The sequence below is a fragment of the Corythoichthys intestinalis genome, chromosome 9 (assembly GCF_030265065.1).
Source record: "Corythoichthys intestinalis isolate RoL2023-P3 chromosome 9, ASM3026506v1, whole genome shotgun sequence".
NCBI lineage: Eukaryota > Metazoa > Chordata > Actinopteri > Syngnathiformes > Syngnathidae > Corythoichthys > Corythoichthys intestinalis.
Genome location: NC_080403.1, coordinates 28850053 through 28862265, shown reverse-complemented (window position 1 = coordinate 28862265; position 12213 = coordinate 28850053). Strand labels below are relative to the sequence as shown.

The window sequence follows — 12213 nt, the reverse complement described above, 5'->3', positions numbered from 1 at the left end:
AATGGCTGTGCTATTGCATCCTCCCAGGAGACCTCTAAAACACATAGTCCCGTCGACACACACTCACACACGCGCAAAGACGCACTCACGCTGCCTCATGAACCCGCCTCCCTCATCCCCCTAAAACTCCCATCCATGCCATACCTCCACATCCTTGCACCGCCCCTCAACTAAAGTCAGCACACACGCTCTCTTCTCTGTCAGACGCACCAAAACACCGGAGTGTGTGTGTTCATGTGGGTAGAAGTAATTGCGCGTGCATGGTCCTTGGGAGCATTCGTTCAGGGGCCTGATGCAGGATAGCAAGGAACTCTTCAATGCATGATTGTCCATTATGATTGCTCTCTAATTGGGGTAATTAATGCAAAATTTAGACTGTATTTTCTGCGAACATCCCATCTCCTCCTCCATCCCTTGAGGGAGTGGGAGCGCGCAACGAGGGACGTACGTTACGGGAGAATTGGGCGGACGCGCCGTGAAGCTGCGCGCCTATTAGGCCGTGGCCGGAGTGCTGGATGCGAATGCGATGGATTAGCAGCAGTCTGGTCCGAACCGTGCCACCGTTTCCCTCTCCATCTCTTCATCACGGGATTATTTCCACTCTTGACGAACTTCTCCTCTCAACCGAGCTGAGATGACAGAGGAGTGTGTGCTGCGATGTGTGCTGATGCTCTGCTGTGTGCTCCTCTCGGCCAATGCCAGCAACTGGTTGTAAGTTCAACTCCTGTATTTTTTTTTATGCCTCAGCGTTTCCCATTAAATGTCAAATTTTAAAAAATACATAAATAAATAAATAATATATATGTATGATTTATGTTCTGCGTCGTCGTAGTTTCACAAAACTTCATTTTCATCCTCCTTCAACCAGCTCGGGTTAATTTTTAAACAAATACTCAGTCACACCTAACAGAGACTTAATAAATCATTAAATTCACTGCATGCGCCCACACCCGCAGCAAAAATAAATAAATAAGAAAGTGACATGTCAACAATGACTAGCCTTTTTCCTGCAACAATATGAAACTGGATTATTAAAATAATTGCCCGCATAGATGAATGGAGGAAACAGGTCTCTTGCAACACACCAATTATCCGATTTACAGATGTTGAGGACATATGCATGAGATCAGAGATAATTAAATCCACAAATCCCCGACATTATGTAAAAAAGCACTTTTTCACTTGTGGGGATGGACATAATTAAGAGAAACTATATATATGTGCTTTTATTATGTAAATTTAGTGTATTATCAGAATGCGGAAAGGGGATATTCTAACAATTCTGTGAAATCTGATGTAATTAGTGATTTAAAGTGATAGGAAATAACGCTGTGGATGTCATCTCAAATTCAACAAAAGGACACCAATAATGTACCAAAATAAGGAATGCATTATTTGTATGAGCCTTGTGCAATTGCAGCTGAGCTGCCTTCTCCTGCAAACTGGCTGCTCTAGTCGCATGTGTGTGCCTGCTCTCCGCGCAGTCCGTGGGAGGTGGATGGGATGGTTTGGTGGGTTTGCATTCCTCCGCACAATCTTCGCTCCTTTTTTTAAAATAACATCTAGCGCTGCCATTTCACACCTTTTATCTACCAACACATTTAAAAGAACCTTTTTATTTAATTCCACAAAACCTGTTTTAGATCATTGTATTTTCCTGTAATTTGCAATTAATAATTCCTATATGTAAATGCCCTTTATTCTCCTATATTAACATTTAAAAGACATGAAATTGCAAGATTCACTATAAGAAGCCATTTGAAAGCTTGCCAAACACCTTGAACTCTGTCACGGAGTGCAGCGTAATTGTGCTGTTTGTGACTAAAGGCGTGGTGACAGTAGGCATGTACAGGCAGGTTTGCGGAGCTGCCAGTCCGCTCAGTGGGATTGCTCCGCAGGGATTGCAGTGTGGACTGTACAGGCACACGCGGAAGCTTCACTTTGACCTCCACACAGAAGGTATAGGAGAGTCTGGTATACAAGGTTTGGAAGGGTGCGCAATGAACTATTACTCATGGCGTTAAAGATAAATTGCAGATACTTGGTCATCATTTGATTATTTTTTATATTTTATCTATATTATTCTGTTAGTTTTTTTTTCCTCACTAAACAAAAATAAACCTGTTAAGGTTACATTAAATCGAGTATACCCGTAAAATTTAGAGTAATCATAATGACCATTCAATTCCTCAATCAATGTTATGGAAAATTAGGGATTATTATTCGAATGGGTTAGATTTGACTATCAATTGACTAAATATCATTATTTCACCTTGAAATTATCTAACATTCACTAAAGTGACCAAGTTAGGGCGCCCATGCATGTTATAGGACAATTTTGAGATTAACCACGTGAAGTTAATTAAAAGGAAACAAATTATGAATCGGAATCTCAGAACGACATTCCCTAAATACCAGATTTAAATATATATTGTTTTTATGGGATAGTTGCATCAGGGATAAAACAATCCAGAAACCTACCATGTGTTTCCACTTCCCACCACATTTACACGTTACCAAACATGCACCTGTTGGTCTATTATTATTTATTTTATTATTTATTTATTTATAACTGAAAATAATGATCATGCTAAGAAATTTAGGGATCAAAAGTCATCCAATGGAAAATTTGGAGCTTGTAAAGGTTTAACAATCTTATCATAGTGGGATATACAAATAGTTGTTTCAGATATATATATTTTTTTAATCATTTGGTGGACCGACGACATGCAACACAATGGTTTACAGTGATCCCTCGTTTTTCGTGGTTAAGGGGGACCAGAACCCACCCCGATAAGTGAAAATCCGCAAAGTAGTGACACCCCCCCCACACCATTTTTTTTTTTAAACCTCTCCTGTTCAGCTCTATGGATACAGGATAAAAAAAAAAATTGCTTATACAATACATACGGTATATATAATTTTTGTGTATACAGTACAGTAGTTTGAAACATGTAAATTCAATATTAATGTATGTAAACACAGTAACATGCATCAGATGAATAAAATGTACTTACCACACAGATGATCTTGATAAATGACGAAAAAACTGCAGAGCGATGGAGATGAAGTAGATAAAGATGATTTTTTTTCCCCGACAGTCCGATATCCACACTGTTAGTTCATTTTCCATTTTTACAATCCTCTTGTTGAGAGGAGTCACAACTTGCTTAGTGTCCATGGAAAGCAACATTGAGGCCATCTTACGGATTTTCGCTTCGTCTTTTTTTACAAACGGTTGATTCATTTAGTCCATAATAACGTGCAACAGCTTTGGCCAGCTTTAAGCATTACCATGTCCAACGATGGAACATTCTCGTGCACTGTCATCATTTTCCTTTTCTTCTTGGGTTCGCTAGAGCAATTAGCAGGTGGACGACGTTTTTGAGCCATTTTCAACGACCAACGTGACAAGCACAATAAGGCGAGCAAGAGCGTTCCCCTTCAATAGCAGCCAGGTTAAACGTCTCGGCCAATCAGCTTGCGATATTCCTGAGTGATGCTGGCCAGCGAATTAGAGTGGTGGATTTTCAGTTGGGCGGGCTCTCCTTGCCTTCTGCAAGCAAACGGGGAACTTTTACACCTTATTTATAATTATATATATATTAGCATATATAAATATTAGGGTTGTTCTGATCATGTTTTTTTGCTCCCGATCCGATCCCGATCATTTTAGTTTGAGTATTCACCGATCCCGATATTTCCCGAGCCGATTGCTTTTTTTTGCTCCCGATTCAATTCCAGTCATTCCCGATATTTTTTCCCGATCATATACATTTTGGCAACGCATTAAGAAAAAAATGAATACAACTCGGATGAATATATACATTCAACATACAGTACATACTGTAAGTACTGTATTTGTTTATTATGACAATAAATCCTCAAGATGGCATTTACATTATTAACATTCTTTCTGTGAGAGGGATCCACGGGTAGAAAGACTTGTAATTCTTGTAAAGGATAAATGTGACTTTGTATATTGTGACTAAATATTGCCATCTAGTGTATTTGTTGAGCTTTCAGTAAATGATACTGTAGCCATGCCCAAATGCATGATGGGAAGTGCAACCATGACTGTGCGTAGTGCTACCAATTGACATATCTTCTCGCGTTGGAAAATAACATAGGGTGTTAAGAAAATAATCAATTATAACCTTGCTTCCCCACATTGCTTCCCACGATATTTCCAATCGTAGGGAGAGGGATTGTAAAGCTTTAGCCAATTAAAAAAGGCTTCAAAGGCTGCTAAAATTCACTCTACTCATTATACGCTGTCTATTAGCTCTCTATATAGGTAAAACGGCGCCATTACAGATGGAGCGCGACAATGAGTGAGTGGGTTGTACAGCGCATGCATTAATTGCGTTAAATATTTTAACGTGATACATTTTTTAAAAAATTGTTTACCGCCATTATCGGGATAAATTTGATAACCCTACCTTAAACCTAAACTAAAGACTCTGGATGAGTGTTACATATTATGTCTGTAACGTTAAATACAATTAAAAAACAATTTAATTTAAAAAAAAAAATATATATATATATATAATAAAAAAAGGCATGTCCGATAATTTTTTGCCGATTCCGATAATTTGAAAATTACGTGATCGGACCCGATCGATCAGCCGATCGATCGGGACGTATATACATATATATATATACTTTTTTTTTTTTTTTTTTGCTTAAAAAAACATGCAATAGACTGAGGGCGTGAAATTCGAAGAGCGAAGTAGCAAGGGATCACTGCATATTAAATTTGTCTCAAAGTTCTGAGGGTCTGGGCTTAAATCCCATCCCTGTCCTTTCGCCAGCATCTTCTAGTTGTGCTTGTGTAAGTATTACATGTGTGTATCTGGTTTCTTCCCATAACTCCCAAAGCAAAATCAGACTGAGCAGGTGTGCCTAATGATGTGGTGTGATAGTATTTTCTGTAATTATCAAAATGATGAAGCAATAGATAAGATGTCTCTGTCTTCATGTATTGTTTTGTCCTATTGTGCGTCTTTGTCATTTTAGTTGTCTACTTGCAATTTAGCAACATATAATACCTTTAAAATTATATGTTGTATTACATTAAATGCAGTCCGCACCTCATTTCTTAAATTACTATAATAACTGATAAATTATTGCAAAATTTCTTTAAAAGCCATGCCGTTGTTAATGAATTCTATATTAATGCACACTTAGTAATAAAGATGTAACCTACAGAAACTATGGTTGTGTGTCAGTGAGCTTGTGATGTGCATTGGGATTTGGAGAATGTACTGGCAGAAGAGATCACTCAAAAATGCAATGATTTACTATGGAAGAAATTTGGTTGTTTTTACAGTAGTAGTGTAAATGTTGGGTGGACTTGGCCAAGTGTAGGTAACAACTGTGACGAAAAAGAATTTGGACCTGTGGGGGCCTCATTTCTGTCTTGCGGGAGTCTTCAAGTCATATACAATTGCTGGTCAGGGCTACATAGTAAAGAAAATGCTATGGGATAGAGAGGTAAAACAATATCCTGTCCCTTAAGGTCTCATTTCATATAGAGGGCAAAACGTACTCTGAGAGGCCCGTTTAGAAGTAGCTCAAGTACATGATATCCCCCAAAATTATTTTAGCTTTTAAAAATGTGAGGTTGTATGTCATAAATAATCCGTGATGAATTATTTTTCCGTTATCCTCCTTGGTGATGCACTTGACTGAAAGATGGTCTATGGAAAATGTATTTGCAAGCACAAGGCTTACAGTACAGTGGATAGAAAAAGCCTACACAACCTTGCTCAATTGCCAAGTTTTTATGATATTATTTTTTTTGTCAAAATAAATCATTTCAGTGTCATAAATATAAATAGTTGGGTAGCAGGCTTTGGGTTTGAACCGGAACTTGGGCCTCAGTCAAGGTGGAGGGAATTATGAACAGTTTAAGAGTGTTCGAACAAAACATTCAGCCCACTAGTCCAGTTAAACTCTTTGGAGGGGTTAAAAATATGCAATTTAACTGTTGACAGTTTTGTACCAACTCCTATTTAACATTGTCGTGTATGTGATTGGTCCATTTTCAACAATTGCCAGAATATGCAGGTGTGTACATTTGTTCAACGACATGAGCTGAGATGCTTATTTTTACTTCCCTTCTCTAAAAGGTCTCCCTATTTTGGTTGAGTTCTACAGACATTGGTCAATCTCATTTTTAATACAACAAAAACCTGGCATTTGAACAGGTTGTGTCCACTATTTTTTTTTTTTTAATTTCCACTGGAGGTTCTACACAATAAATTTGATCAGCATCATTTTCAAATATGTACTACTCTCACACGCGAGTAAGAGTGCATGTACACACGAAGAAGAACATATTTGCGCACACGAAGAAGAGCACACATGTACACACGGGGAAGAGGGCATGCGCACACATGAAGTCGCGCAGCTAAGTGAGAGAGAGGGGAAAGAAAGGCACATTTGTTGCTTGTGAAGCATCCACAGAGGCAACACCTGTATATAACACCTTTTGTACTGTTTATTGTGCATTTTCAATTGTGGTCGAATAAGTGGGGCGAGTTTATGTGATTGTTTTTGATGATGTGCGGATGCTAACTGATACATGCTAATCGTCTGTGTGAATTGTTATTGCTGTATCAGCAGCTAGTTATAAAAGCAAATATGAAATGCTGTTATTTAAAATGAACATGATTTAAATTCATTTTATATTTTAGTTTCATTCTGTAAGTGTTGATGTCATGAGCAGCTGAATGAAGTCAGCAAACCACACGGATGCCTGACATTGTCGTTTTGGAGCTTAGCTTGCTGTCTAGCTCGGACCTAGCTCCAACGTCGTGGTGAGGATGGTACAATGATGTATAATACATGTTTTTGGATTGTTATTTTGAGATTTGGGGGGTATTTAGGGAGTATTTCAAGGGTTAATTCCAACTTATGCGGAAATTCGGGAACTTGTTCGTGACCCGGGGACTACCTGTATATATATACATTTTGACACTGCATGTGTTCAATCCTTGGTTCAAGTTCAGTTGTCGTTGAAACTTTTGAAAGCTTAAATTTGAAGAAATTCTAAATATCCATCTTGGCTCCTCAGATGTAGTTTTGGCTTAGCAAAGCAAAGGCGCGTCTTTATGGTGCTAGTCACTTGATCTGTTAAAAATAATAATAATAATAATAATTTTGACACAATATGAAATACCATGTAGGACTATTGTTCATTTTATTCATTTTTTTTTTTTTAAATTGGTTTACAACTTTTATAGTCAACATTTTAATGGCAAGGTCTTTATTTTAAAGGGGAAGCGAATTCCATGCAGTTTGTCAGTTATTTGTTAGTTTCAGGGCTCCAGAGTGGCTAAGCTAGCACGAGTCAATGGTGCCTGCGTAGCATGCCAATTAAAAAATGATATTAATAGATCCAACATAGGCAAATAAAGTTAAAATGCAGATAGTTAAACGAAATGCCCATGTGGCCAAAACAATGTCACACCAAACTGCTGTAATTCAACTCATTCTGCAGCAGTATTTTTTCTCGTGCTTAGTCTGCCGGGGAGTCCCTTTCGTTCGCACAAAAAAAAAAAAAAAAAAATCTGCGGTGAAATAACCGATTTGATAGCACTCCTTCCTGCTTGCCTAGACAGCCTGTTCCTTGCGGAGCTGCTGGATTACAAATGTTGCTGTTCATTATTGTCATATATACATACACATGTCAATTATTGAAATGTAATGGTAAGTTGTAATAACTTTATCCTGAAAACACAGCCAACACTATTGATGGCATGGGGCATTGGTGATTCTCATCCTTGCGTATGTTGTTTTTTATTGATATGCTAAGCAGGCATCATTGACTCAGGCTAGCTTAGCCACTCTGGAGCCCTGAAACCAACACACAACTAATAAATTGTATGGAATTTGTTGAAACCAACTCAACCAACTAATTAAACCCCCGCTAACTCGAAGATTAAGTCTTATGTCAGAAATTCTGAACTTCCCCTCTAAATTAATCCATAGGAAAGTCAATTACTGTATATGCAATGACATTTTTCGGCCACCGAGCGAGGCACTGCCCCACTGCCCCCCTTCCATCTCCACCTATGATGTTGTAAACAATATGGACTGCAAGCAATGAGCACGAAAGGCATTTTTAATATACATCATATTCAACAGTATATTATCTTTATCGATTGTCATCTTGTCCGTTTCTGATGTCTATAAAATATTACATGAAAAAAGCGTGAAATGAAAATAAAGAAACAGTACTGCATTTTGAAAAAGAAATATGCTGTACATGCTACAATAACCTAGCATGTAACACACCCTACCGTACCGTAGTATCTACTGTAGATTTACTTATGTTTGTGAAAAGTTTGGGAAGATCACAAGGAAATGTGCCCCCCTTACCATCAAAAGTTGGAGTTTGTCCTTGAAAGAGTGCCTGCTGTCTGTAGCTACAGTATTTGGTCATCACAACCTGGTTTATTGCACATGGTTGTGTAAAAGTGAGTGATGCTCAAAACAGAGACAGGAAATTGATCAACATTACTTTTAAATACTTCAGGGATTTGAGTGACACATCAAAATCTTAGCGTCCATTAGCTCCATTTTCAGGTCATTTGTCACATGGATTATCACTACATTTCTCTGTTGTTTCATTTATTTATTTATTTATTCAGAAAATTAACCTTTATGATATACATGTGTTAATGCTATTGATCATAGGCAGCTCCTCCCGGTCAAAATAGATTCAATGTCAATTGCTCTTAATAGATTGTTTTGAAACAGGGGAGGGTAGAGTAGCCAAAAATTGTACTCAAGTAAGAGTCGCGTTCAAAATAATATTAGTCAAGTAAAAGTCAAAGTAGTCATCCAAAAAATGTACTCAAGTACAAGTAAAAAAGTATTTGGTGAAAAAAATACTCAAGTAATGAGTAACATTGTGAGAAACCTGCCACACACACACAAAAACTACAAGTGTACTGACTGCTTTACGGCATACATCACTTCCCCCATTCCCCATTCATAAAAAAGACGGAAGTCGATACTAACGCTTTCCCGCGAATTCTGCAAAAATGGCAGAGCAACAAAAGAGACAAAAATTATTGTCTGAAGAGGGAAAAAAAAAGCCCGGCTTTCACTCGCTGGCGTGACGTCAAACTTCCCATCAACCGAACCACACAGTTGCTAACCGTCATATGCTATTGTTTAGCCACAACTGGATTCATTACCTTATTCATCCTTCACACAGCCGCTGGAAACAGAAATGTTGTGTAATCCATCTCGAGGCGACTGGGAGATTGATTTTTGATTGATTGATTGATTGATTGATTGATGACTTTACGACACTTTGCGGGTGTGCGCTGGTCCTCATGGGAAACACAGTCTTCCTTAAGGCAAAAAACTAACGCTTTTGTCCACCGGCGTCACTAAAATCGACCAAAACTGAAAAATTACCAAGTGTTCCTTTAAGCCAAAGTAATACAAAAAAATAAATAAATAATTCTGGCGAGAGAAAAAAATGATAGAAGCATTATTTGTCCCAACAGCATGAGTGCCCGCTCGTGCAGAAAGTAGTTCTCGTTTGAATAGTGAATAGTTCCCTCATTCATTCATTCATTCATTCATTCATTTTCCATGCCGCTTATCCTCACGAGGGTCGTGGGGGTGCTGGAGCCTATCCCAGCTAACTATGGGCAGTAGGCAGGGGACACCCTGCCTACATATTTATCATTATGAAATTAAAAGGATCATATCTCAGGTTTTACCATGGTCAGTCGGTGCCAAATAGACTGGAAGAGAGGTTAAAGTGCCTGTGACACGAAAAAGCATGTTTATTTCATAATACACGCGGTATTTGATGTCCCTGAATGATATGGGCCTCTTGGTTGTGTGTGGAAGCGATCGCTATTTTTATTTAGTTTTTTTAATGAAAATGAAAATGAGTGACTTCCGGCTTCGGTCTTGCATTGAGGAGGAGGGCGCTGTGACGTGTACGGTAGAAGACGTCCTCTTCACGCTACAGTGTACTGTTGTGTATGAGGACGAAGGATTCAGCTGATTTTGCGGATTAATACGTTTATTTTTCGCATCACGCCAGCCAAACGGCTGCAGAAAAATCATTCTGTATGAGGGAGAGGCGTATGCACCTTTTTGGAGGTTCAAAAGGTTCCCATTCACCGTGGATATTTACTGTGGGACAATTGGACTTATGAGGAAGTGAGTAAAGATCTTGTTTTGTATTATGTCAAATACGAATACAGCAATTACAAAGTAAACACTACAAACTTCCTTTAAATGAAGGACTACTTACGTTTGATCATTGATAGGCATGTAAAAAGCTCTCCTAATGCTAATTAGCAACAGCACGTTAGCTGCACAAAAAATCCAGCCACCCTCCTCCGGGGAACGAACTGTAATTTGCTCTCCGCCGGGCGGTTTGCCGATCCACTAAGATAATCGACAACCGGGTCGTCATGTCAAATAATCCAGGATAGTTATGTGTGATTTTCCACTTCGAAGACTTTGAAACATCACTCGGTTCGGGTTAGCATGTCGGCTAGCTGTCACGGCTTCTGGTTTGTTTACATTTTCCGAAGCCGGGGAAGGGAAATGACATATGTCCGATTTAGGTGTCATAAAATATCGTTCGGGAGGTGCGACAGTAAAGGTGAAGTCGACATTTTTGACCATTATGGAGTAATTTTGCCATGTCGTCCTGAATAAATGCATTTTTATTATTTCATATTCCATTCAGCACAAGACTGTTATTTGTCATGAACATGCCATTTATTTAGCAATTGGGGAAAATACTTGGATAAAAAGAATATCCTGTAAAAATATTGAAGTAAAGAGACAGAAACAATGACATTTTGCCGCTCTCTTCGTCGCGTTTTCCTCGTTGTGAATAGTTCTCCCTCGACGGGCTGACTGGTCCTTCTCAAGCCATTTATATAGCTATTGGGGAAAATACTTGGATAAAAAGAATATCCTGTAAAAATATTGAAGTAAAGAGACAGAAACAATGACATTTTGCCGCGCTCTTCGTCGCGTTTTCCTCGTTGTGAATAGTTCCCCCTCGATGGGCAGACTGGTCCTTCTCAAGCCATTTATATAGCTATTGGGGAAAATACTTGGATAAAAAGAATATCCTGTAAAAATATTGAAGTAAAGAGACAGAAACAATGACATTTTGCGGCTCTCTTCGTCGCGTTTTCCTCGTTCTGAATAATTCCCCCTCAATGGGCTGAATAGTAAAACCGATGAGCCCAGTCTACCGCTGACGTCATCCACCTGTTGGGGACGCTAAAGCCCTATAATGGTAGGCGTGGCTAACCGGCAGATTAAAAAACTAATTTCTCGTCATCTGTGCTTTTCTAAATTGTTGTATATAGTCGAATCGTCTCAAAATATGATTCTAATTCACATAATAATGCCATTTAAGACTTTTTTTCTCGTGTCATATGCTCTTTAAAGTCTGCGCTTTCGAGTCATGTTGACGACAGCGCTCCATGTCAAATACTTCATTTTTTACGGTGCTTCAAAGACGCCACGTGATTGAACAGGCTGGCGTGATCAAAGATTGGCAAGCTTGTGTCTGATTGGTGTAATGGTATATTCATGCTTCTTTATTAATTTATAGGAAATTAATGCAGGGAGGAATGTGGTGACGAGTATATGACAACAAAACATTCACCATGTTTATAACATCGTTATATGGCCAGATACTGGTATTATGATGCAACTATGTCCCTTAATGCTCTAATAGTAGCATTGAGGTGTTTTACATGTTTCACTGTTGGCTCCATTGTGTGTGTGAGCACTAAAACACATGTCCTGTTTAACCATGGTGAGGTGCTAAAGAGATTGCAGGGTAACCAGAGAAAGCAGAGACCTTGGCAGTACATGCTGGCGCCTCACACTTTGTTCACATTCACATGACTGCAATGAGGTTGCGACATGTTATTTCAAGCCCTCTTGTCACCACAGTGTGTGCAATTATCATGGCAAACTTGAATCAGTGGGGGAAATCGCTCAGGATGACCAGATTAGGACTAGGATGAGTTGAGGGCAGATCGGACTGACGGGGAAAGAGCGGGTGGCCGGCCTCCCTGAAAGATGAGATACAATTGTGCCACACCACAGAGAAGTGCACAAGTCTTTCAGGAGACAAAACACACCCTACGTTGGAGGGCTAACGCTCTCCGACGACAATGACTATGAACAGCTGAT

General features: G+C 38.9%; 1 protein-coding gene across 1 annotated transcript in view; it reads left to right on the top strand.

Moving 5' to 3' along the window:
• Window positions 1-223: 223 nt before the first annotated feature.
• wnt4 (wingless-type MMTV integration site family, member 4) overlaps window positions 224-12213 on the top strand; it is a 44752-nt gene continuing 32762 nt past the window's right edge. The window contains exon 1 of the mRNA XM_057846559.1: window positions 224-711. Coding sequence (XP_057702542.1) covers window positions 635-711 — 77 coding nt within the window. The 5' untranslated portion in view covers window positions 224-634. The remainder of the gene's footprint in view (window positions 712-12213) is intronic.